We start from the raw sequence: 26,191 nt of genomic DNA, 5'->3' as shown, positions 1-26,191 counted from the left end.
GAGACCCACTCTAGACACATTTATTCCTATGAAGTAAGACAGTGCATATTTCATTACAGTACTAGTGGGATTGCGTACCAAGTTTTGAGGTACCCAAAAGTGAAAAGATAAAAAAAATAAGTCAGGCAAAAGATTAGATCAGTATATAAAACGTTACAAAGTATCATTTATCAGCTTTTTGTGACATTTACCACAAAAACAGCTCAGAAAAACACATTAAACATTGGATCACATGTACTCATTGCTGCATCCGATGTGGAAAACCACTAAATTGTAGTTCAGCTGGAAGGAGGCCAGCAGCAGCAGCTGTGATGTTTGCCCTCATCTGGATTTCTGAAGCTTTTCTCCTTTTTTTTGCTTTGTTTTCTGATTTTAATGCTCAAAGAGAACGACACATCTTCAGCCATGAGTAGCAGGGGAGAACCTGGAGGGTCTGAACTTCATCTCAGTTAGAGGAATAGAAGAGTCCTTCCCCTTCCAGTCTATCCAGACCACTCCCTGTGTCAGATTGAAAACAATAAGTCATTGGTACGTTTTAGGGAACAGAATATGAGAAATTAACTATCTGTCAGTATCTGTGTTACCTGGTTATTACTGTTGCTGCCATAAACACCATTAAGGTTGGCCTTGTAGCAGTTTTTATACCACCATCCTCCCATGTAAGCCCTAGCACAGTGGATTCCCAGGGGGTCCGGTTCCTTGTCTCGGGCTGAGAATGGACGGCCATTATGGTACTTCATTGAATCACCTGATGGAAGAATGCATTTAAATTGAGATTTCACTTGAGCAGATAAGAAAATCCCACCACTACAAACACTTACCAGTGCCATAATTAGATAGTCCAGATTTTTACAATCATCTTAATCACATTGGTCAGAGTTTGAAACAGATTGAATCTCTGAGATTGTTTGTTTTAATTGACTTTCCACTTTAAAATGCCAGTAAATAAAACATTCTGTATTTCACATCAGCAAAACGGGTGAAAATAGGAGGAAGAGTGGTAGAAATGTTATTGGTTCCAATGTTACTGTCCAATGTTGAAAGGTTGAAATGTTATTGTCACACAATTTTACTCACGACAAAATAACAAGACAACTAGCGTGCTCCACAGAAACACAACTCGGCTGATAAATGGTGGTGTTGCTGGACATTTTGTTCAGTTTTATGGCTTTTTGTCAGACTCTGAACCAGGAAGTGGCTGCAGGCAGTGAAGCAGAAGTCAAGAAACTCCGGAGCAACCAGTGACTCCGTCCCCTAACCAATCAGCGGCCAGAATCATGATGCCAGCCCGACTCAGCCTTGCCAGGTATCTCAGTGTAGCAGGGACTAAAAATAGGGGAGAACGTGGGAAAATACCAAACTGAACCGTGCCCATGGGAACAGTTGTCAGGCTGAGCTGCACTGGTCCGAGTTACTCTGAGTAGTGATCCTGGAAAACCACCTGAAGAGGCTCCAATCAGATGCAAGAATGAAGTAATAATGGCAGCCTATGGTCAACTTTGGGTACAGCAGTCCATTTTTAAAAACAAAAGGTGACTTTCTCACTACTGTTCTGTGAGTTTCATGGCTGTTGTAAGTTACGGATCAGCACCAGAAGGTTCTAGATGACAAGTGAAGACGAGTCACACAGAGTAGGTTGATAAGTAGATAAACACATTGTCATTTCTGGTGTTGACACTGAATTTAGGATTTTCTTACTTTGCATCATTTAATGATCATTGAGTGGCGTCCAGTCCTAGGGTCTCATTTATCAAACATTGCGTAGAATCCTTACTAAAACTATACTTAAGCTCAGCAAAAAAAATGTACTTAACGTAAAGCAGGTTTGTGATCTATCAAACATGGAGTACGCACAGCTGCACGCAATCTCCGCTTCATAAATCGGAGACTAACAAGAATGTTTCTCAGCTGCTTTTTAGTCACATCCCGCCCTCACCACGCCCACTTACTGCCATAAATAGTCAATACAAAGTGCCTTCTGGATCTCATGCATATACATAAGCCAACTGTTGCAGCGCTCCGCCAATGACATGGCCACCGTAGATCAAGGCAGATCAAGGAAGCGCTATTTCACAAGCAGAAATTGAGGTACCTGTGGGTGAGGTGGAGAAATGAACGGAAGTGCTTTTGCAAAACAAATAAGAGAAAATCCACGGAGTGGCACAGCGTTGCTGAAGCCGTCAATGCTGAGTTCTTCAGAGAGATCTGTGGCGGATATAAAAAAATAGTCCGATCAGGATTCGATCCCCAGACTCCCAGGTGAAAGTCACACAGGCTAACCAGTCAGCCAAACAGAGATCTCCCTTGTTCAAGTAGCCAGGGCGCATGATCAATCGGGTCACAGTGACAGGCAGTATCGGTTTTAGGCACGGGCAGAAAGGGCAGTTGCCCTTGGCGGCATTTTTTCATGACACAAAAGGGGCGCACAAGCGCTGAGTAAAAAAGAAAAAAAGAAAGAAATCTGCGGCCCACCGAGGTTTTCTACTCATCTGTCCATAGGCGTCATTTTAACCGGGGACGCCGGGGACATGTCCCCGGCAAAATTTGTGATTGGCAGCTGTGTCCCCCCCACTTTCAAAAACGCCTGCTGATGAGGATTTTTGTTTTACCAGCTCAGATCTTATACCAGGGGTCGGCAACCTATTCCCATCAAAGAGCCATTATTACCCGTTTCCCACAGTAATTCTGGACGGACCTTAATAAGCAGTGACTTAAGTGAAGCAGGCAGGTCGCGCTAGAAAATTTAGTTTAAAAAGACGTCATAAATGTTTTCCCCCGTCCTTTTTATTTATAAAATATGAAGTAAAAACTCACAATTTAATTTTCATTCATTTGTCATTAATATGTAGTCTACACCCGTGCGTTAACCATCTTCCAGTAAACGCACAGCATCCAGCCCACCTCTCCAAATGCGTAAAATGTGCATCAGCCGCTAGTTAGGCGCACCATCAGCTGATCAGCCCAGACAAGAGCAGAGCAAATAGAGACAGAATAGAGGATGATTCTGTCTGGATGTGGATGGAGATTACATTTTACAGCAGCCTGATCATCATTTAAATACGTAAACCATCACCTGTCTTCTAGTCCATGCTATCAGCATATATTTTAATTGGTGTGTGTGTGTGTGTGTTTTCCACTTCAAACACTGGTCTAACCAACCAGACCAGTGTGTCCAGTAACGTATTAATGTTACAATTAAACAGTTTCCCTTCATGTAGGCTAGGAACATTTCACCTGCCGTGGCCCGACCGCTTCTGCTCCACACGAACTTTGTGCGTGATCAAATGTCTCTACGCATCATGCGTGTCCATATTAGAGAAGGGAACAAGCGCTGTTCAGCCAGTTTCATAATTTCATAAAAAGAACATTTTTCCAAGTGACACATCCCTCAGAGAGACCGGGTTTCCAGACTGTTTCAGTGGGAGGAAATCATTGCATGCACCATGGTTCTGCGCTGCGCTGCGAACCCCTCAGATCTTCAGCTCACTGTCCACCGTGGGCGCTCCGAGCCGCGCTGAACACAGTGTCCAGTATAAAGCTCTGATGTTCTGATGGGAATCTTTTACCTCCGCGATGTGCGTTAACGATTAAAATGTCAGCTCATCCATGTGCATCAGTGTGCGTGGGGGTAATTCTTTCAAACCAAGCAACATCCTTGAGTTCATATGTCAAAATAAACAGTCAAATGGAAATATATGTAACCTGCCGTTTAACTGTTTTGCCTTCTTGTGAAGATTGTTGCAAACTTGATTAACCCCAGAGCCACCCAGAGCGCATGTGGGAAGGTTCCTCCCACTGAAGCGAGTGTTTTCCAAACCCGGTCTCTCAGAGAGACTTGTCACTTAGAAAATGTTCCCTGATGATGAAACTTTGGCTGAATAGCGCTTGTTCCCGTCTCCAATGTGGCGACACATCCAGGAGCCGTCTGAGGAGAATCCCAGAATCTCACATCGTCTTCAGCTAATAAAGCGCCTATGATTACGCACAAGCGTGACGCGTCAACCCGGTCTCACAGTAAGACCAGGTTGGACCTGTTCAGGTTTACGCAGACAATCTTTACATTTAGAATTGGCTTACAGATGTAAAATTAATGCAGTAAAATATAAAGCATTTTATTTAAATATCCATTCATTATTTTACAAACACAGAGCCGCATCAGATGGATGGAAGAGCCGCATGCGGCTCCAGAGCCGCCGACCCCTGTGCTAGCCTACTTTATTGTCCCCAGCAATTTTTAAACCCCACTCAAGTGTATGGTTATTGTCCCCAGCAATTCTGGAAACAAACTGACGCCCTTGCATCTGTCATATGACAGAGTCTGGATTGGAAACAGCAAGTTGGCGCCCCCTGCAGCTGCAGGCGCTCCTGCTGACTGAGAGGGTTCACGTGCACCGTGTGTGTATGAAGAAGATGCAGGGGAGGGGTGTGGCAGGGGAATTCACCTCTGGGTCTTTCCCAAATGAAATGAGCGGGTAGGGGCTGAATCAACTGTGTTAACATGGCTAACGTCAATCACATCTTGATGTTCTTCCATTTAACGCACAATTCATTCATAATTTCATAAACACAGGCCTATCGTTCTTTCAGGTGTTTCTGAATTGTGTGAAATGGCCGAATAAAAAAAGGAAAAACAAAGCGGTTTTGTGGTCACCCCACCCATCAAGGTCAAATTGTTTAGTCCTGACTAAAGGAAACTTATTGAGTCAAGAGCCAAACAGAAGAGATGAACATAAAAAGGCTAACCACCAGGTGCCCGATTCAGGAATAAAAAAAGAAAAAAGTGAAGAAAGATAAAGGTATGTACGCTCGCATGATGCATGTTTTCAATTTTTTGAACCACTTAACTGGGATTTTAACGGTTAAATTCGGTCAGCTAGTTGCTAACAGAGCTAATAGGCTGAAATATTGAAACGAATATTCAAATGGTTCGAATAAATTCCTTGAATCATTTTTTACTGATTCAAACTAGGATTTGTTAAATGCTCGCTGCAGCCCGTGGCCTGCCTGAACAACAACAAACACATGTTGATCGTGTTCACATAATAATAAATAAAACAACTCTACAAGCAGAAGAAAACTCCCCAGTCACCACTAACTATCCTGTTTATTTATTGCAGATGGCTGCACTGATTATTTTTTACATGATTTGTTCTGTAAAAGTTAGCATTTTTGGTAGTCTACAGTTTGTTATGTCAGTTTAAATTACAATTTCAGGGGCAATTCTAAAATATTATGGATCATGATAAAGATCTATTGGAGCTCTACCCCAACTTTTGGACTGCTCTGCCAGTCACTGTGGCTCAAGCTGAGAGGAGCTTTTCAAAACTTGATCAAGTCATACCTCAGGTCACCTATGTTTCAGGGGCGGCTCACTAACCTGGCTCTGATTAGTATCAATCACTCAGTAGGGGAGCAGATTTCATATTATTGATGACTTTGCATTAAGGTTAGGTTTTAATTTTAGTTTGTGTTTTCTATTCTAAGTGCAATGCTGTAGTGATTATCTTTAGTTTGTTATGTGTGAAATATTTTTGCTATATAGAATATTTATTATATATTATGTTCATATATTCTTGATATTAAGTTATTGTTTGTTTTTGTATGTTTGATTCTATATATTTTGATACAGTATATAATGTATAGTGCTTTACATTCTGACAGCTTCATAGTAATGAATGTAAATATGTGCAACTTAGAAAAATGAATGTTCAATAGTCGTTCTAATAAAACATGCCTGTTTGTAGAAAACATGTGTGTTCGTGCAGGTGGGGTGGTGTGGTGGTGGTGGTGGGGGGGGGGGGGGCTCAAAGGGGGCCTCGCCCGGGGAGTAATTCCATGTAGAACCGCCACTGGTGACAGGACGCTCACGTTGTCACAGACGCATGATGCTCTGTCTCAATCTGTCCCCCTGCTGATATTCTGCATTCCGTATTCTGCGCTTCAGGCTGTGTGTGTGTGTATGCACACGTGTGTGTGTGCATGTGGGGGATCTTGTTTTGTGTGAAAACGAAGCAGTACAAGTGATAATGCTAAAGAATTTCATAATGTTATCCTTCTCAGCAGCAGCACTGCAGGTGCTCTCCATGTCCAACATGTGCATAAGCCAGGTCCTTAGTCAACTTAAAGTTGCGCACATTTTTCTGCTAAGTTTTCTTTCATAAATCCCAAAGTTTGAGTGGAAAGTTGCTTACGCAGTTTTCCGACCCCGTTTTGTGCGTAAGCAAGCTTGATAAATGAAACCACTGGCCTGTAGGGCCCTCATAGAATAGAATAGAATAGAATAGAATAGAATAGAATAGAATAGAATAGAATAGAATGGAATTTTTGTGATACGTCTGCTAAACTACAGAACACACTAGACTGAAACATTGTTTCATGTTGTTGCTTCAGTTTTTAGGTGAAATCTTCCTTAAACCGCATCACCAAGAACCTGATTAAAAAGTAAGCATGTCGTATCACATGTTAAGAATGCACCTGCTGTTCCTGTGTAGCCAGACACAGTGAGAGTGTAGTTCTTTTCCTCTGAAGCCATGGAGAAGCTGGCATAGTGAGCGTAAGCCGTGTCATTTCCAGATGTCATATCCACTCTCAGGCTCACAGGGCCCATACTGGTTAGGTTGTGCAGGAGTTCGTTTCCTGGCCACAGTAACAAGAGATCCCTTCCAGTTAAGGTAGACAGATTAAAGGCTATTTGCATTCAGAAACAATGATAATTAAACATTCTAGCAATACCAAGCCAGAACTCTTCGCTCAAGTTTCCAAAGCCAGCTTTGTAGTCATCCCAGGTTCTGTAGAAGTCAGTTTTTCCGTTCATCCTTCTCTGAAACACCTAAAAGCAACAAAAACAACAATGTTCTTATCCTGTTTTACTGACTGACTCAGTTTCAAGTGCAAAGCCGTTTATTTGACCGTCCAGCCTCCTCCATCAGTCTCCATGTCACAGTAAACTCTTGCTGCTCGTCCTTCCTTTCCTTGAGGGTAGATGTCCACTTCCCCTGACTCTAGAGCTCCATTTAGCAGCTCCTGGGAGCACTCGGTGGGGAAAGGGAAACGCAATTTTCCTGGAAGACAACCATTTTGGTGTTTTTATGTTTATTTAATTGAATAAAATCTGAAATGTAAACAACAACAAGAAAAAGCGTAATACCAGTAGTGAATTGTGAGGTGACTACCGAGGTGTGGAGCCCATTTTTCTCGCCTTGTACCAGAACGGTGTAGCGTGACAAAGGCAGCAGGCCGGTCAGTTTGTACTCAGTGATGGTGGGCTCCAAGATCACCTCCTAACGGAAACAAAGGAGCATTCTGCTGTTATTGAAATTTTATATTGAAATGCTATGAAGCTTAGCATGCTGACAGTGTATTGCAGCATGTGACAAACATGTGCTGAGTATTTGGTAAACAACAAGTCTTCGTGTGCGATGACAAACAATGAGTGTTGACAACAGGCTGAATGCATTCTTTTACATTCTGCAATGAAATCAAACCTGTGTGACTTTATTGAGAATGTAGAAGATGCCCGTTTCAGCTGCCCTTCGGAACAAACCGGACTGAGCGATTGACTGTAGGCTGTGTCTGTATGTTTCAAGATGGTTGTCCCCAGCTGTTCTGAAATACTGTGCTTGCAAGAACCGATAATGAAGAATCATCACCCACCTTTGCCTCCTCTCCTTCCACCTGGTAGACAACTCTGTAGCTGTGATAAACAAATGGAGTTCTCCAGGCAATCACAGCAGAGCGAGCACTGACCTCACGGGCTTTAATCACTGAGAGAAACGAGGTGGCCAAGAACATTAACAGTTGCATATTTCTATCTTGGACCCCCCACCAGGTATCCTGTAGTTGTCGTTTTTTACTCACTGATTGCTGTAGTAAACGTGAATGAGACTGCTTGACTCTTCAGGCTGTCCTTTTGGCTCAGCACTTTGACCTTGTACAGAGTGCCTCTTTGCAAGCCTTTCAGCTCGTATTGAACCGAGTTTCCTGACAGCATCACTGTTACAGTCACATTAGGAGCTGTGTCCAGAAAAACCACACACACACACACACACACACACACACACACGCACACCCACACACACACACGCACACACACGTAGCACATACAACACATACAATGAAAATGCTTATATGTATCAATTTAACATCAGCTGGTGTCACACTCACTTTTGGAGGACTCATAGCTAAGGATGAAACGGTCCACTTTCCCCAGACTTGGTGTCCATTGCACCACAGCTCTGGTTTCTGTCACATTGATTACTTGAAGGTGTGTGGGAGGGGCAGGCACTGCAGTGAAGATAGAACCAACATTGTGTATTTCTAGAGGTGAAACTCGATTTATAAATATATCTAATTAATCAGAGGCTTTTTAATCAATTAATCTTGATTAATCACAATTCAATCATTCAAGGGAATTTGCCCCTAAGACATTTTTTCTGATAAAAATAATTTTAGTAAAGCACAGAATCAAAGAATAGACATGGACATTAATAATGCAAACTCAAGCTATTTTAAATTTAGAAAAAAATGCTTTTAAATTGTTTTAACTCAAAACAGTAAAAAAATAAAAATGAATAAAACTAAAAGTAGACAGGACAAATCTCAAAGTACAGCACTATTTTTAGTACATTTATACAGGTTTTATTTTTAAACGAAAACAATAATGACAGTGTTTCTGAAATTTTTTGAGCAACACCTGCCAGGCAGATGTGGGAGTTTATCACACGGGACATTTCTGAACCACGCAGGACAATGACCTCATGTGTTTCAGATTTGTACCTATTTAACTGTAGGTTTTGTCATGACCTCTGATATTAAATCTTTTTATTAATAGCTAAAATCTGCTTTGTTGGTTTGTGATAGAAAATACACGGTGGAATGCTGGGATTAGGAAAGCCTTACACATCTATGTCATCTACATCATAGACGCACCCATATTGACTCGCGACAAGCAAGGCTGTTGTTGGTTTAGTGTCCAGGAGACAGCAGAGAACATCTCAGCTAGCAGAAGCTAACTGTTAGCATTAGCAACTCCACCACATGGCAGAACTTAAGGCTTGTGGTATTTGTGGAGATAAAACATCAGCTGGTTGATGTCTGAAGATATTCTGATCTGGCTCACTTCTAGCAGGGCGGCCAACTCTCATGCATTGAGCATGAGATGCATGCAGCTGACCTTCACACACTCACCTCCGATATCTCATGCTGAACCCCCCCCCCCCCACACACACACACACACACACACACATGGAAAATGCACAAAGGCGAAACACTTTCCACCCCCAACCACTCTCATGGCCAACGGACAGAAGCGAAATGATTTGCCCGTGAAAATGAGAAATGCCACACATAAGTGGGCTTTTTGGCAGTTTACCAGTAGTAATAGTTGATGTGAGTTCATCACTTTGAGCTTGGCCCTTTGTTGTGGTTACTGTGATGATGTACGATGATCCAGTGGACAACTTGGACAACACAACATGCGTCTGCTGAGAACCCACAGTCACAAAGTGACTCTTTCCTGACAACATGAACACAGGCATCATTAAAACTTTCACATTCTTACTTATGCTGGGGCGCAAAAGTTTGTGCAGCCTTGTGAATCGTCATGATGTCCCTGTATAAACCGTTGGTTATGATGAAAAAATTCAGTTAAATATATCCTGTAGGAGACACATATCACATATATGATATTTGAGAAGTGAAATAAAGTTTATAGGTTTCACAGAAAGTCTGGAATAATAGTTTAAACAAAATTAGGCAGGCGCATAAATGTGGGCATCATTTTATTGATTCCAAAATCTTTAGAACTAATTATTGGAATTCAAATTTGGTTTGGTAAGCTCAGTGACCCTTGACCTCCACAAACAGGTAAATCCAGTTATGAGAAAGAGTATTTAAGGGGGTCAGTTGTAAGTTTCCCTCCTCTTTGAATATTCTCTGAAGAGTAGCAACATGGAGGTCTCTAAACAACTAATGACCTGAAAACTAAGATGGTTCACCATCATGGTTTAGAGGAAGGAGACAGAAAGCTGTCTCAGAGGTTTCAGCTGTCTGTTTCCACAGTTAGGAACATGCTGAGGAAATGGAAGACCACAGTTCAAGTTAAGGCTCGAAGTGGCAGAACAAGAAACATCTCTGGTAAACAGAGGTGAAGAATGGTGAGAATAGTCAGAGTCAACCCACAGAGCAGCACCAGAGACCTACAACATCATCTTGCTGCAGATGGAGTCACTGGGCATCGTTCAACTATTCAGCGCACTTTACACAAGGAGATGCTGCATGTGAGAGTGATGCAGAGGAAGCCTTTTCTCCACCCACAGCACAACCAGAGCAGCTTGAGGTTTGCTAAAGCACATCTGGACAAGCCAGCTTCATTTTGGAATCAGGTGCTGAGAACTAATTAAACTAAAATTGGGTTATTTGGGCATAACAAGGGTCGTTATGCATGGAGGAAACAGAACACAGAACTCCAAGGAAAACACCTGCTACCTACAGTAAAGCATGGTGGTGGTTCCATCATGCTGTGGGCTGTGTGGTCAGAGCAGGGAATGGGAATATTGTTAAAGTTGAGGAACACATGGATTCAACCCAATATCAGCAGATTCTGGAGACCAATGTCCAGGAATCAGTGACAAAGCTGAAGCTGCACCGTGGCTAGATCTTTAAACAAGACAACGACCCTAAACACTGTTCAGTATCTACTAAGGCATTCATGCAGGGGAACAAGTACAACGTTCTGGAATGGCCCTCTCAGTCCCCAGACCTGAATATTATTGACAATCTGTGGTGTGAGTTAAAGAGAGCTGATGGAAGCCATCCAACCTGAATGAACTAGAGATGTTTTGTGAAGAAGAATAGTCCAGAATACCTTCACCCAGAATCCAGACTCTCACTGGAAGCTCTAGGAAGTGTTTAGAGGCTGCTGTTTCAGCAAAAGGAGGTTCTACTAAATAATGAGGTATTTATTTTTTAAGGTAACCAAATTTATGCACCTGTCTAATTTTGTTTTAACAATTATTGCACACTTTCTGTAAATCCTATAAACTGTTTCACTTCCCAAATATTACCATGTGTGTTTCTTGTATGATATATATTTTTTGTCATGACAAATAATGATTTATACAGGAAAATCATGAAATTTAACAAGGGTGCCCAAACATCTGCATCCTACTGTATATGAGTGGTTTTCTTCAGATCTCTGATCTTTGCTAAAGCTGTGTGACAGACCTGTTGCCGTGTGGATGTAAGTTATTCGGAACCCTGTAAATATGGTGTTTGGTTTGGTCCAGGAAACAGCAAGCGAAGTCTCTGTGACATCACTGAAAATCAGCTCTGTCGGTGGCTCAGGACCTGGCAAGACAAAACAATGTTTTATTATTTGGTAATATCTTGATTGCACATTGTGGTGCTGATTTTAGGGTGGGAATAAACATGTTAGTTGATAGATAACCTGTGGTTGCTGTTACTCTGTGAATCTTGGATCTTCTGTTTGCAGAACTTCCATAGATTTGCAGGACATAATGTTCATCTGCTCTAAGATTGCTGAACTCCACTGAGCGTACATTGCCGGGGACTACCAAAGACATCCTCTTGGTTTCAGCGTTGTTCTTCAGTGCAGCGGTTCTACTAGAATGGACAGTTGTGTTTGGGCTCTCACTTCGTACTTCAGTTGAGTTCCAGGTTGCAGACACGTCATTGTTGGAGGTTTTCACGGGTTCCTCTTTGTCACTCTCTATCAGTGGCACTTTTCTGATTATAGTGAAATTTTTGAACATCCCTTTGGGTGCTAGCCATGTGATGGTGAAGCTGTAGGAGGAGACATTCTCAACCTTCACCGACCCTAAACCTCCCGTCTGGCTGATGCTTGTCCCAGAGCCATGGACAGTTGTTTTGTTTTCAATGAGATTTGTTTTGTTTGTATTTGTTGGATTTTGACTTTGGTGTGCATCCTTCTCTGTTTCAGTGCTGACATCTGTTTTTCTCTTGTCTTCAGATTGGTTATTTTTATTACCGACTTTCCTAGTGTGGTCAGATCCAGTTGACTGACTATCCTTTTTTTCAGACAGCGTGGGCTTTTCCACAAATTCATTTTCTTTTTTGTTTTTCTTTGTGTCTCCAGCTAGGGTAGTATTAGTTTCAACTTTAGTTGAATCATCCCTTTTTTTATATTTATTACCCTGTGTCACATTAGACTGAGGATCATCTTTTAGATGATCGGTTTCATGATTATTCAGTTTCTCTAATTCTTTTGCATTAGATGCTACGTTAGATCCAGTTTTCTTGTCTTCAGACCCTTTCTTCAGCCTGGTGGTCTCTACTTTACTGATGTTTTCTTTGACTTTGTCCACTTGCTCAGTGTCTGCCTTCTGTGTCCCTTTTGCTTTCTCATTAGATTCTAAAATAGAAAAGTACAATTCATGAGTTAATAAAAAATCAAATGAAATTGTTTTGAAAGAACAGTACAAACTCTTACTTACCTTTAAGACAATCACCTTGCTTACACTTACAGTCCAAACCCAAGAATCCTTGATGGCAAATACATTTTCCCTTTTCACATTTCCCATGGCCACTACAGTCATTTGGGCAGTTTGCAGAACATGGACCTGGAAACGAACCAGAACCATTGTGTCAAATCAGTAATGGATTGGTCTGAATGTATTAACATTTTTTGTAAGACGTACATTTCTCTATAAGTAAGGACATTTCTCTTTCCAGTTTGGCCACACGTCCTTTCAGAACAGTCATCTCTGTTTCACACTCCCCAGTACAGCCTCCAGGCAGCAGGCTGATCTTATGCGTCATCACCAGAGGAGCGCCAGGTCTCAACGTCACCTCCTGCCCCTTTGATTGGCTAGAGTCACAGTCTTCACTTATGACCAACTTGATAGGCTGGGAATTGGCAAGCTTTTCTTTGGTGCTAGGGCTAGGTGTTGAAGAAGTGTCATTTGTGGAGGCTGAGAACTTTTCTGTTGCAGAACCATCAGTTTTGTTGACTTTTGTTGGTGTTGATTGAACAGTTGGCATTTTGGTTGGAGAAGATTTGTCTTTGGACTTCTCATCACTTCTACCAGGGGGTTCAGCAACCTTAGTAGATGCAGGTTTGTCTTTGGACTTCTCATCACTTCTACCAGGGGGATCAGCAACCTTAGTAGATGCAGGTTTGTCTTTGGACTTCTCATCACTGCTCTGAAGAGGATCAGCAACCTTAGTAGATGCAGGTTTGTCTTTGGACTTCTCATCACTGCTCTGAAGAGGATCAGCAACCTTAGTAGATGCAGACTTGGCTTTGGACTTCTCATCACTTCTACCAGTGGGATCAGCCAACTTTGCTGTAGGTGCACCACCAGCTGATGAAGATTTTCCTGAACGTGTGTGATTGGCAGTGTGTTGGGGATTTTTTTTGGCAATTGTACCAGATGGAGGAAGCTTTGTAGACATTGAGGAAACATCTGGAGCTCTGGTGGGTGCAGGTCTGGTTTTGTTTGTCTTGAAATCACCAAATTTAGGCAGCTTATCTGGAATAGTTTGGTTGAGTTTGTCTTTATGTTTGTTTATGATGGGGCTGATAGTTGTAGTTGGCTGTACTGCAGCTGATGGAGTGGTTTGATTTACAGCCAGGCTGAGCCTCCTGTTGGTAGCCATCACATGGTTTGCAGTTACAACGACAGGAGTAGGTAAAGAGGTCAAATTGACTGTGTTTGGCTTTTGGGTGGGGTGCAAACTCTGTTTGGAAGGGTTAGCAGTGGTTTTTGGTTTTAAAAGAGTGAGAACAGTATTAGCTTTGATCACATTGCTTCCTCTGGCATCTCTCTTCTCATTGGTTGTGGTTTGAAAGGAGGGAAATGGGGTGAGAAGGAAGAGTAGTCCAAGAGTAAACAGCATTTTGAGCCAGCCACAGCACCATCCGTGTTTATCTGAAAAGTAGAAACTCCTTCCTCTACACCTTTTGGAGGAGCTCTTTCACAGAGTTAGCCAAGTATCTCCTAGAAATATAAAAGAAAACAAAGATCTGAATATCAACCAAGTTCAAAGCTGAAGAACTAATGCCTTGTTAGTTTTAATGCTTCAGATTCATAAGCCGGCTCTAACTGAACATAGGTGTTCTTTTCAGCTCTGGTTAGCCGCATCCACAGAGTTCCCTTTCACACTCTTAACATACAGTACCCACTCAGATCCTCTTATACCAGCCCGAGGTTTTATGACCAGCCTTATGGCTGATTCTGTTCCTGGCCAGAAACGGCAGGTACCACATACTTGGTTGTCTGGTCGGCTACACCAGACAGTCATGCTGTGATCTCGCATTTACTGACCGGTCGATTTTTTTTAATAACATACTTTCCTAAAATTTTCATAGCAAATTTGGCCCAAGAAGTAAATAGCACCGTGCTACGATATTATCCTAGAGTCATCACTCCTTGTTGTTCATGTGTGAGGAGAATATTGCAGTAAATTATGCTTTTAACACAACTTTTAAAAACAGAACAAAACCAGAACATAAACATGGGAGTTTTTTCATTAAGCTGCTGGCCAAACCAATGGAAATCTTAATGAGCAGGAAATCCAGAAAGTCAGCTAGGGAGACTTTTAACTGGGGTCACTGCATGGAACTGTGGAACACTGTATACCTTTCAAGGTACAGAGAGTTATGCTGCACCCAAAACTCACCCTCCCAAAAAAACACACTTAAATGTTTCTTATTCATTCATTCATTCATTCATTCATTCAATAGCCCAAAGTTTACAGTTTTGTTGGGGAATTGTAGAATATGTCATTGATTGGCTGCTGTTTGACCTCTACTGAAATCTGGACCATCACAGTGTTAACAGCAATAATGTGAATCATACAAAAGATTAATATATTATCTAAATGTTAGTAATGAAATTAGGTTTGAAATAACACCAGCAAAAACAACTTTAAATGCATCAAAAACAAATCAACATTTTACATGTATTTTATTCCTAATAATCCATAAGCTCCACAAAGTAAAATCTTTAGAAAGTTAGCAGATGGCATTTATGCAATTATTTCTTTCAAACTACTCCAGTTGTCTTTTTCAAAACCATTAAAAAAATTTAAAAAGAAACTTACCAGAATGATTAATTATTTATGTTGTTTTACCTTGTTAGTCTATGCTCCTCCCTCCGTCAAAGGAAATGAAGTTCACGCAGACAGAGTGTGATGTTGGAGGAAAGAGCTGAGAAAGGACCTCCACTTTAAAGGAGGTGAGTGATGAAGCGTGCTTCTACTCCAGGACACACCTCTCATCTCACACACACACACACACACACGCACACACACACACACACACACACATCCCTACCACTCAACCACCATGAAACATATTTGCGTAGGACTTTGGGAGTTTCATTTCTACACTGACGCATGCGTCAAATGAGGGAAATAACATTTAGGATTCATTTTTTTTTTTACTTTTATACTCATTCTGTGGATAGGCTTATTAATGAATCAGATGATGTCGGTGGAAATAAAGGTTTAGGTTCATGTTTTTGTGTGTGATGTAACCCAGCTGTAACACAAAGCAACACCCTTTATTTCCTCCCCAGGTCTTAAGTGTGCATCTTGACTAACTCCAGATCCTGCAGTCATCAGCAGAGTCAAACATGAACCCTGATTCCTTTGGAATACAAAGCACAACACTGTCAGTATTCAGAGCTGCCTCTTGGATTCAGAATCCTCTTGCCATATGAATCGGCTGTTTGTTGGAGGTAATGAAATGTAACTACGTGTGAGTTATGCAAGCAACCGACTGTCCACCAGATTTAAGGAACGTTCTGTGCAGGCATCGCGTCTCTAACCAAACGGGCCACCCACCATCCCACCTTTTCTAAACCACATGAAAAAACTAAATAAAGGAGTAAACATGATATAGTGAGTTATCGTTATGTAGTGAGTGACATGTTCTCACCCTTGGACGTGAGTAGACACACGAGTTGAGATCATGTCCGCTTTTAATTTATATTCAAACCTAAAAATCAGGTTTGAGCTGGAACTGTTTTACTAACTCGATCAATGTATAAAATATTTTTGCAGAAGTTATGAAATCGCTGTGCTGATTTGTAAATTGTGCTAATATTAGAATCTGAAGCATGTCTATGTGCCCAATATCCTTATTCTGTTAGAGATAAATTTAGCAAAAATCCACTGGAAAGTCACGTAGAGTAAAAACAATAAATGCACACCCCTGTATTCGTTCTCATGACACCATACTTTAGTTTATAGATACAACCCCCAACAGAATGAGTGTTCACACTGGATCACTCCAAATGTAATGAGTCTTGATTTGTGCTCTTAACCAGAAATGTTTTAAAATTGTAGAAAAAACATTAAAAAAATGTAATAAAAGATGCCAAAAGTTCAAAGAGGAAGAAAGACGAAAACGTTAAATGTTTAACCCTCTGGAGGCTGGCGATGCAGATTAGCAACGTTAAAACTCACCTGCCTGCTTACTACACACACGTGCTTCATGAGCATGTTTAACTCAGAAGTTCCCCTGAAGGACTCAGTTGTTCGTCCTATTATCAGAACTCATTTTGAGCCTGAGAGGGTAAAAGGAAAGAAAAACAAATGATGCCATTAAAATAACAACTGTGAGCGCCATTTAAAGAGATGAAATACTCATCAGTAACCAAGCAGCAAATGAACTTTTATTTTGACAGAATGTCCACACCAAATGTTTGTTTTTGTGATTTGTTTGTTTTTGTGAAATGAAAGAAGCTGAAAAAGACTTTTGACTGAAAGCAATAGATTCCAGAATGGGTGGCCTTTCTGGATCTGGCAGCAGCTTCCAGGAACAGTCGGCACCAGAGACCACCCCCATGCCGCTGACCCCGACCTGGCCTTTGGACAGTAGCTGGGGACATACCTTTAACAGCGTTAGCTGCTGCACACCTGAGAAAACACACCTGGTCATGCATTCATTTCTCCAGAAAGCTTAGAGGTCTTGTTCAGGCTCACTTGTTTATAAAGGTAAGTCAGCATCTTAATCAAGGTGTGTTTTAATATAAGATACTCAATTACCAGATCAGTGATACATCTTACTACAACCATTCTCAGTGGACACTTCTCAACTAATCAACCAAGTAGTATCACAGGGTGAAGTCGTGCAGGAACACCTCCTGACAAACCTCCACACACCCTGACCCGACTTTACCATGAGTCCAATCAAAGATCACAAGTGTACTTGTATTACTCTTGACAAAGTATTGATTACTTTGTGAAAGTTTTAGTAAAAAGGTATTTATCGCACATGAGTGGTTGGCTGCTGACAGTGCACCAAAATATTTGAGAAATCTCCGTATTTATTTGCACTTTATTCATCTGACTTTAATGAAATGTCTAATGGTGAAGCCGGAACAGAGCGGGCTTTGACCTGGCTGTGATTGAAGTGACAGTCAGTCCCCCATGTTGCTTACGTTGGACTTAGACGCAGAGATTAGAATAATATGAGCACATAAGCCTTTGCTTGTTTCTCAGCAACAAGCCCCTCGCTCCCGCCTCCGCCCTTCATCATGAGTATCCAGCCACACATGTCCTATCTAACCACATTTCAGAAGAGACATTGGCACACTGTTCTGGGGAAATTTTTATCCTTATGAGGGAAATGATTATTCCAAACCTTGTATTCCAATATGAGCAAGTCAATAAGCCTCATGTAGCCAAAACCACACCCTCCCACCTCTTACAGAAGTAAGCAGGAAGGGGGTTGGGTTGAGCACAGAGACCCTTCTCAGAGCGTTTGCTGCCCGTAAAAGCGAAAGAAAACATAAAAAAATAAGTGCATTTGACAGGAAAGCTAAATCAAACCAAAGGAATCATTCTGGGGAGACATGAAAGAGTAAATGCACATTTCAGAGCAGACCCTTTTCTTGCTAACTTGAGTTTAATGTTGAGTTAGAATCTCAGCAGTTACAAGCAAACAAAGACATCAACCAACATTTATTTTGGCTTATTTGTAACTAATAAATGCGCCAAGTTTAAAGAACGATCTTTCTGAAACGATGAAGAACGCAGTTAGACTGAATCATGGACATAAATGACTTGATTTATTCTGAAGAGAGGAAAATTATCATGTTCTCTATTTTTGAAAGTCTGGTGACCACACACACACACACACACAAACACACACATGCACGCACGCACGCACGCACGCACGCACGCACGCACGCACGCACGCACACACACACACACACACACACACACCACCACCACCACCACCACCACCACCACCACCACTGAAGCCATATGTGTACTACTTCAGTGGCCTTACCCTGTTGCTCTTGTTTTGTATGTTTAGTACTGTCCACTGGATAGATCAGGGTCATGGTTTATAATGACATCAGGAAGATAAAATGTCACCAAAAGAGCCTTTGTGCTGCAGCGGTGATCTGGACTGCAGCCTTTCATCTTTCACTGTGTGCAGCCCATGAGCTTGTAGTCCTCGATGAAATTGTTAAACTGCTGACAAGGATCTCTATTGGCAGACTTTTTGCATTCCTCGGTCAGAGGCCTTGGTTCTACCCAGGTGTTTGATTCCAGCAGGTATTGCATCCTAGAATGACAGTGAGCAGAAAGTGTAACTCACTCACTTTATAATCATGTTTGCATTTCTGTAACTGATTGTACTTACTCTCCATGTGAGTCTTTAGTGAGGCCGTCTTTACCCATGATGAGATACTCTCTCCCTAACTGAAGCTCTCCTTTGCACTGAAGCCTTCTGGCAAACACTCGAACTGAACTCACGCTCACATGCAGATCTCCATCTAGTAAACAAATGATCACACTTATCTGTATTAAAACATCTTGTTAAACGAGCACACATTTTAGCATCCAATAAGACTTGTTGTTTACTTACAAAGTCTGAGGACATCAGTTATGCAACCTTTGTACAGCTCAAAGTTGCTCTTCAGCGAAACGTTCTAGATCTCAACCATGTATGCTGCAATGCAAAATGAATCAGCCATGATGAACAGAACAACACATATGCACTTGAGGGTATCATTATTTATCATTAATGATCAATTAAAATGAATATAGAAAATCTTTTAGGTGACTACTTCACATCTGGAGAAAGCCTTTGGTGTGAGATACTGACCATAGTCCACTCTGGGGAAGAAGCACGCATGCTCGGAACGCTGCGTCTTTGAGATTTTTTTACCTCTGTCTGATTTGAATGTGTCTTGCATTTTATAACAGGATCCTAAAAGGAAAATAAAAACAGACCAATAAAAATATTTATGCAAACATGAAAGGTTAAATTATGTTTATTCAGTAGTCAGTATGGGTCTAAATAAATACATCATGCCGAGATCACATTACTCCAGTGCTGTTTCCTCTGCACTGGCTCCCGGTGCAATATCGAGCTAAGTTTAAGATCTTAACTCTTGTTTTTAAGGCCCTCCAGGGCAGTGCCCCATCTTACATTACTGCACTTTTGCACAAGTATGTTCCATCTTGGTCCCTTCGCTCAGCCGAGCAGGGACGTCTGGTGGTCCCCCGGTCGAAATATCAATCATGGGGTTATCGTGCATTTTCTGTTTAGGCTCCAACTGTGTGGACTGAATTGCCATTGAGCATTAGGCAGGCGCCGTCCCTTCAAGTTTTAAGTCTCGTCTAAAGACTCATTTTTATTTGATTGCTTTTCAGCGCTAGGGTTCTTTGAATTGCCCTGACATTATGGTTTTTAATACTTCTTCTTTTGACCAGGATGCTTGATCTTATGTTGTCCACCATTTGTTTTTAATTGATTAGTCTCATTCCGTTACCTCTCTGTATTTGTAATATTGCTTGCTTGTTATTTTATGATTATATGTTTTTATCTTGCTCTTATGCCCATGTACTGGGAATGTTTTTATGATGCTGTTCAGCACCTTGGGGTTATGATAACGTTGCGGAAGGTGCTCTACAAATAAAATCTATTGATTGATTGATCTAAAAAGTCCCAATGAGGCATAGAGACTTTGATCATTATTCAGCCAACTACAAAATGTGCATTTACCTGGTAATGTGCTGCTATTTTAAAATTATATTGATGTGTAATTGCAGTTTACGATGTTGTGCTTGTAGACAGTGTAGAGATTACATTAGATCAGGGTTTCCATAGAACAGGAAAAGGTAGTATATTAGCTCCAATGACCTTGCAATGCTTGGTTCATTTACTAAAACACAGAAAAGAGTTGTTCTTTACCTTGTTTTGCTAAAGTTTTGGCTAATTACTGTAGCTATCCTCAGAGCTGTGTCAATTTTGGTAGCGCCTCTTGCCTCTCATTTCATCTGTGGGCAGCAGAGGACGGTGTCGCCCTCTGCTGCCCACGCCCTCCTCGTTGATGACACAGCCCCATGTGTGATCTAATGTGTCAACTCCATCGTCCCTGTTCATTGTTCCAAGTCCACGTCTCCTTATTTCCATCGCTTCTTGAATCCATCTTTAACATTTTTGTTGTTCGGTGTTTATGATCCGTGTTCAGTCCCAGTACATTATACGGTTTTCCCTTGTGTAGTGGTCTGTTATGGCTGATTTCTTTATTGTACTTTCTGCTTCCTGTTTTGCTGCTCTTGCGTGTGTAGCCTCCAGAAATGGTCTGTTTTTCAATCTACAGGTCACCTCTTCAGTATCGGTCATTTGAGCCCTTTTCAGATAGACATTCTGGAACATTTGTGGACAATTCAATCCGGTTTTTAACCGGAACTGTGTTTTCAGACACACCACTTTTGTACCGGAACTTGTCCTTTCGTCTGCGTTCACACAGCAGGGAAAAGTTCCAGATGTCTGACGGCAGCGGCGGGGGGGTGGAGGGTGGGGTTGGGGGGGGGGGGGGTAATCGGACTTATGTTAAGAGGAAGAAAATATCATTTCTATAGCGCCTCTCAAGATAAAAATCACGAGGCGCTTAAGCATAATTCTGCGCACACGAAGACGCATAAGAGACCTGGATGATGAAGCTCAATGGTTAAAGGAATCACTGAAGCGGTGTGAAGCGCTCCGTCGCGCGTCTAGGCGGTACCGTAGGAGGCGAGCTGCCGTGGTTCGCCGCATGCTACAGCAGCGGGCTATCTAGGGGCGCACAGCGTCCCCCGGTCCCCTCCTCCTCCCCCTCCCCCTTGTCCGGAACTCTACCTCACCAGTCTGAATCAGCCACCCTGTCCGTAACAAGTCCGGACCTGTTACTAGGGGCTTCGTCCGGTTAAATTCCGGAACACGATATCCGGATGTTTGTATTCAGACACAAAGGTCTTACGGACAGAGTCCGGAACATTTCCATTTTTCATGGCCTGTCTGAAGGGGGCTTTGGAGACACTGACCCACCACCCGCAGGAGGAACATGAAGGGTCTGGTGCAGTGTGGATCAGGTGGCAGACCAAGGCGGGAGCCTTGGCGGTCCAATACCCGGACAAGGAAACTGGTTTTTGGGACATGGAACATCACCTCGCTGGTGGGGAAGGAGCAGGAGCTTGTGGCAGAGGTTGAGCGGTACCAGCTAGATATAGTCGGACTCACCTCGACACATAGCATTGGCTCTGGAACTCAAGTCCTTGAGAGGGGTTGGACACTCTCCTTTGCTGGAGTTGCTCCGGGTGAGAGGCGGAGGGCTGGAGTTGGCTTTTTGTTAGCCCCAAGACTCTCTGCCTGTGTGTTGGGGTTTACCACGGGAGACCAGAGGGTAGCTTCCCTGCGCCTTTGGGTCGGGGAACAGGTCCTGACTGTTGTTTGTGCTTATCCGCCAAATATCAGTTCAGAGTACCCACCCTTTTTGGAGTCCCTGGGACTAGTGCTAGATAGTGCTCCATCAAGGGACTCCATTGTCCTGCTGGGGGACTTCAATGCTCACGTGGGCAATGACAGCATGACCTGGAGGGGTGTGATTGGGAGGAATGGCCCGCCTGATCTGAACTCGAGTGGTGTTTCGTTATTGGACTTCTGTGCAAGCCGCAGTTTGGCCATAACGAACACCATGTTCGAACATAAGGATGCCCATCGGTACACTTGGTACCAGGGCAGCCTAGGTTGCAGGTCGATGATAGACTTTGTAGTCTTATCATCTGACCTACGGCCGTATTTTTTGGTGGACACCCGAGTGGAGAGAGGAGCGGAGCTGTCAACTGATCACCACCTGGTGGTGAGTTGGATCAGATGGCAGGGGAAGATGTCGCGTAGACCTGGCAGACCCAAACGCATAGTGAGGGTCTGCTGGGAACGCCTGGCAGAAGAACCTGTTAAGACGGTCTTCAACTCCCACCTCCGACAGAGCTTTGACCGCATCCCGAGAGCAGTGGGGGACATTGACTCCGAGTGGGCCTTGTTCCACTCTGCAATTGTTGAGGCGGCTGTTGCTAGCTGTGGTCGCAAGGTAGCCGGTGCCAGTCATGGTGGCAACCCCCATACCCGCTGGTGGACACCAGAGGTTCGGGGAGCCGTCAAGCTGAAGAAGGAGGCCTACAGGGCATGGCTGGTCTGTGGATCTCCGGAGGCAGCAGACAGGTACCGGATAGCCAAGCGGGGTGCAGCAGTGGCAGTTGCCGAGGCAAAATCACGGTCGTGGGGGGACTTTGGTGAGGCCATGGAGAAAGACTATCGATCGGCTCCAAAGAGGTTCTGGCAAACTGTCCGGCGCCTCAGGAGAGGAAGGCAGCAACTTGCTCAAACTGTTTACAGGGTTAGGGTTAGCCGTGGTGTGGAGTGTGTCGAGTTTGGTGGCAGGAGAATCTCGTCTCTGCTTTTTGCGGATGATGTGGTCCTCCTAGCTTCATCCAGCTCTGACCTTCAACTCTTGCTGGGTAGGTTCGCAGCCGAGTGTGAAGCGGCTGGGATGAGGATCAGCACCTCCAAATCTGAGACCATGGTTCTCCACCGGAAAAGGGTGGCTTGCCAACTCCGGATCGGGGGAGAAGTCCTACCTCAAGTGGAGGAGTTTAAGTATCTCAGGATCTTGTTCACGAGTGAGGGTAGGAGGGATCAGGAGATCGACAGGCGGATTGGTTCAGCGTCTGCAGTGATGCGGACGCTGAGCCGATCTGTCGTGGTGAAGAGGGAGCTGAGCCAGAAAGCCAGGCTCTCGATTTACCGGTCGATCTACGTCCCAATCCTCACCTATGGTCATGAGCTTTGGGTAGTGACCGAAAGAACGAGATAGCGGATACAAGCGGCCCAAATGAGTTTCCTCCGTAGGATGGCCGGGCTCAGCCTGATGGGCTCGACACACGGGAGGCGACATTGCCTCTCCTCCATTCATTTTCAATGAGAGATGCGCGACAAAGCGATAATCGCGGGTCTCCCTACTACCAAGCGAAACGCAAAAAACGTGCGTGTGAAATTTTGCGCACGTATCATGCACAGGAGACCCAGCGACGCGATCCCAGAAAGTTGAAACATTTTCAACTTTTCATCGCTGTCACTCGGACGAGGACCAATCAACGGAGGTTTCATTCATTGACCAATGAGCGGACATAATGCTCCGCACATCTCCGAGCAAACATGGAGGATAAGTTGATTATTATTATGTTTTATATAGTAAAATCAGAAGTAAGATTTCACATAATTCTAGCAGCACCTTGTGAAACATCATATCTACCATTTTTTAACTCATAATAATAATAATAATAATAATAATAATAGCCTTTATTGTCATTGTACAGGATACAACGAAATTGGAGTGCCACTCCCTTGGTGCACAATACAATAATACCTCTAAATATAAAGGTCACCTAAAACAAAACAATAGTAAGTAACAAAACAATAGCAAGTAACTAACAACACAATAGTAAGTAACAAAAACACTAGTAAGTGACAAAATAATAGAAAGTAATATATGCCGACTAGCACACTATATACAGAACAGCAGCTACCATATCATGTAAAAAAAAAGGCATTAGAATAGCAGCATAGTAGTTTACGGTGACCTTGACAGTCGCTAAGCAGTTTTAATTGTTTTTATGCTTATTCACTATAGAGATCGCCCTGGGAAAGAAGCTATCCCTGAATCTGTTTGACCTTTTTTATGTGACCTGTACCGTCGACCTGATGGTAATAGTTGAAAGACGTGATTGCTGGGGTGAGATTGGTCCTTGATGATATTGCTCGCTCTGCTGAGGTACCGAGAGTTTGCAATGACCTCCAGGCTGGACAGAAAGCAGCCAGTGATCTTCTGGGCTGTGTTGATGACCCTCTGCAGTACTTTCCTGTCTGCAGCTGAGCACCCTGCGTACCATGCTGTTATGCAGTACGTTATGATACTTTCTATGGTGGCTCTGTAGAAAGTAACCAGCAGCCTCTCCTCCAGGTTGTTCCTCCTGAGCACTCTCAGAAAGTGGAGACGCTGCTGGGCCTTTTTTACCACTGCCGTGGTATTTGCTGTCCAGGAGAGATCCTCAGAGATCTGCACGCCCAGAAACCTCATGGAGTGCACCCTCTCCACACAGTTTCCATGAATGTACAGTGGGGCTGGGTCTGCTCTGCCCTTCCTGAAGTCGAAGATAATTTCTTTAGTTTTCGTGGTGTTCAGTTGGAGGTTATTTACTGAACACCACTCCGTCAGTCTGTTGACCTCATCTCTGTAGTCCGTCTCGTCCTCCTTCGAGATGAGTCCGACCACGGTGGTATCATCCGCAAACTTTATAATGGTGTTCGAGAGATGGAAAGGGGAGCAGTCAGATGTGTAGATTGTAAACAGGAGTGGACTCAAAACACATCCTTGTGGAGCCCCGGTGCTGAGTGTGATGGTGCTGGATTGGTGTGGCCCGAGTCTGACAGACTGTGATCTATTTGTCAGAAAGTCCTTAATCCAGAGGCAGATGGCGGTGGAGAGTCCCAGGTGAGACATTTTCTGGACCAAGACCTCAGGGATTATGTGATTGAATGCTGAGCTGAAGTCCAGGAAGAGCATTCTCACATAGCTTCCTCTGTGCTCCAGGTGACTCAGTGCAGTGTGGAGCGCTATGGTGATAGCATCCTCGGTGGATCTATTTGTCCTGTAGGCAAATTGATGGGGGTCCAAAGTGGGAGGCAGACTGGCCCTGATGTACTGACAGACCAGCCTCTCCAGGCACTTCATCACTACAGGCGTAAGTGCAACAGGCCTGTAGTCACTCTGAACCGCTTAAATAACCTTAATTCCCTCCAACCTGATACAGCCAAACAAAATAACGGAAGTTTCGATTTCGCCATGGAACAGAACGCGTAGACGGCAAATCCGCTGGCCGCTGCCTCGGGTCGCCTCCCGTGTGTCAGGTAATAAAAGAGATGGCGACAAATTTCGCTGATCATGGTCATTTGTCACCTCCTGTGTGTCGAGCCCATTAGAGATAGGGTGAGGAGCTCGGACATTCAGGAGGGACTCTGAGTAGAACCGCTGCTCCTCCGGATCGAAAGGAGTCAGTTGAGGTGGTTTGGGCATCTGGTCAGGATGCCTCCTGGACGCCTCCCTGGGGAGGTGTTTCGGGCATGTCCTGCCGGCAGGAGGCCCCCGGGTCGACCCAGGACACGTTGGAGAGGTTACATCTCCAATCTGGTCCGGGAAAGCCTTAGGGTCCTGCCAGAGGAGCTGGTGGAGAAGGCCGGGGAGAGGACGGTCTGGAGCTCCCTAGTTGGGATGCTGCCCCTGCGACCCGGATAAGTGGAGGAAGACGACGAAACTCAAAAAGCAAACTTTAAAATGTTTAACATAAATTTTGAGAACACACGTATGACTTACTTTCTGCACACTGGCAAACATCCTCTGAGCACAGTTTGGAGACCATCTTACTTCTTTTGGGGGCAGAGTAGAACACAGTGCACTTCCTGTCTGAAAGGAAAGCACCAATATCCCTTAAATGTATGTAATTTTGAATAAAGCTTCCTTTTTTGTTTCCTTTTAATCCCAATAGACACAGAAATGGAAACGAAAGGAGGGAGAAGAAAGAAAGAGAGGTGGGGGAAGTAAGTTCAGAAAAATAGACAATACAAGAGGTACGAGAATCTACTTCTAGACCTGCAGAAAGAGAGAAAAATTGGACACCCACAAAAATCTAATAGAACCCTGATATCATAACAAATAGGAATATATGACCATTTTGATGTTTACTGAAAAGCACACGGTAATAATTCACTTATGGTACATTTAGTATCAACCACTGCCTAAGGCAGCCATACTTGTGAGCACCTGTGTGTGTGTACACATGCTTGCGTGATTGAGGTGTCTTTGTA

The 26,191-nt window shown here is 43.3% G+C and overlaps 2 protein-coding genes across 2 annotated transcripts in view; both read right to left on the bottom strand.

Annotated features, from left to right (window-relative positions):
• Positions 1-4: 4 nt before the first annotated feature.
• Positions 5-15,046, bottom strand: tnxba (tenascin XBa). Its single transcript, XM_070551640.1, has 14 exons — positions 12,678-15,046; positions 12,474-12,599; positions 11,447-12,391; positions 11,224-11,346; positions 9,371-9,514; positions 8,164-8,283; positions 7,858-8,013; positions 7,654-7,763; positions 7,148-7,280; positions 6,910-7,061; positions 6,733-6,829; positions 6,475-6,636; positions 585-748; positions 5-498 (listed from the first exon to the last, which is right to left on the bottom strand). Exons 1-14 carry the CDS (start codon positions 13,876-13,878, stop codon positions 400-402), a joined length of 3,732 nt encoding a protein of 1,243 aa, XP_070407741.1. The 5' UTR covers positions 13,879-15,046; the 3' UTR covers positions 5-399.
• Positions 15,047-17,308: 2,262 nt separating this feature from the next.
• The window catches only part of c4b (complement C4B (Chido/Rodgers blood group)), a 59,345-nt gene continuing 50,462 nt past the window's right edge, over positions 17,309-26,191 (bottom strand). The window contains exons 39-43 of the mRNA XM_054740320.2: positions 25,701-25,790; positions 19,109-19,213; positions 18,869-18,952; positions 18,644-18,776; positions 17,309-18,565 (exon numbers count right to left, since the gene is read on the bottom strand). Coding sequence (XP_054596295.2) covers positions 18,933-18,952; positions 19,109-19,213; positions 25,701-25,790 — 215 coding nt within the window. The 3' untranslated portion in view covers positions 17,309-18,565; positions 18,644-18,776; positions 18,869-18,932. The remainder of the gene's footprint in view (positions 18,566-18,643; positions 18,777-18,868; positions 18,953-19,108; positions 19,214-25,700; positions 25,791-26,191) is intronic.

Source organism: Nothobranchius furzeri, chromosome 5 (assembly GCF_043380555.1).
Source record: "Nothobranchius furzeri strain GRZ-AD chromosome 5, NfurGRZ-RIMD1, whole genome shotgun sequence".
Taxonomy (NCBI): domain Eukaryota; kingdom Metazoa; phylum Chordata; class Actinopteri; order Cyprinodontiformes; family Nothobranchiidae; genus Nothobranchius; species Nothobranchius furzeri.
Note: the sequence above shows the minus strand (reverse complement) of the source record. Positions and strands in the feature narration are given on the sequence as shown.

Excerpts from the sequence above, each read along its gene's own strand:
- tnxba (XM_070551640.1), bottom strand. The coding sequence starts at position 13,878 with ATGCTGTTTACTCTTGGACTACTCTTCCTTCTCACCCCATTTCCCTCC. Across the intron at positions 9,515-11,223 it reads TTACATCCACACGGCAACAG|GAAAGAGTCACTTTGTGACT; the intron begins GTCTGTCACACA and ends TCATGTTGTCAG. Across the intron at positions 7,764-7,857 it reads CACGTTTACTACAGCAATCA|TGATTAAAGCCCGTGAGGTC; the intron begins GTGAGTAAAAAA and ends CGTTTCTCTCAG.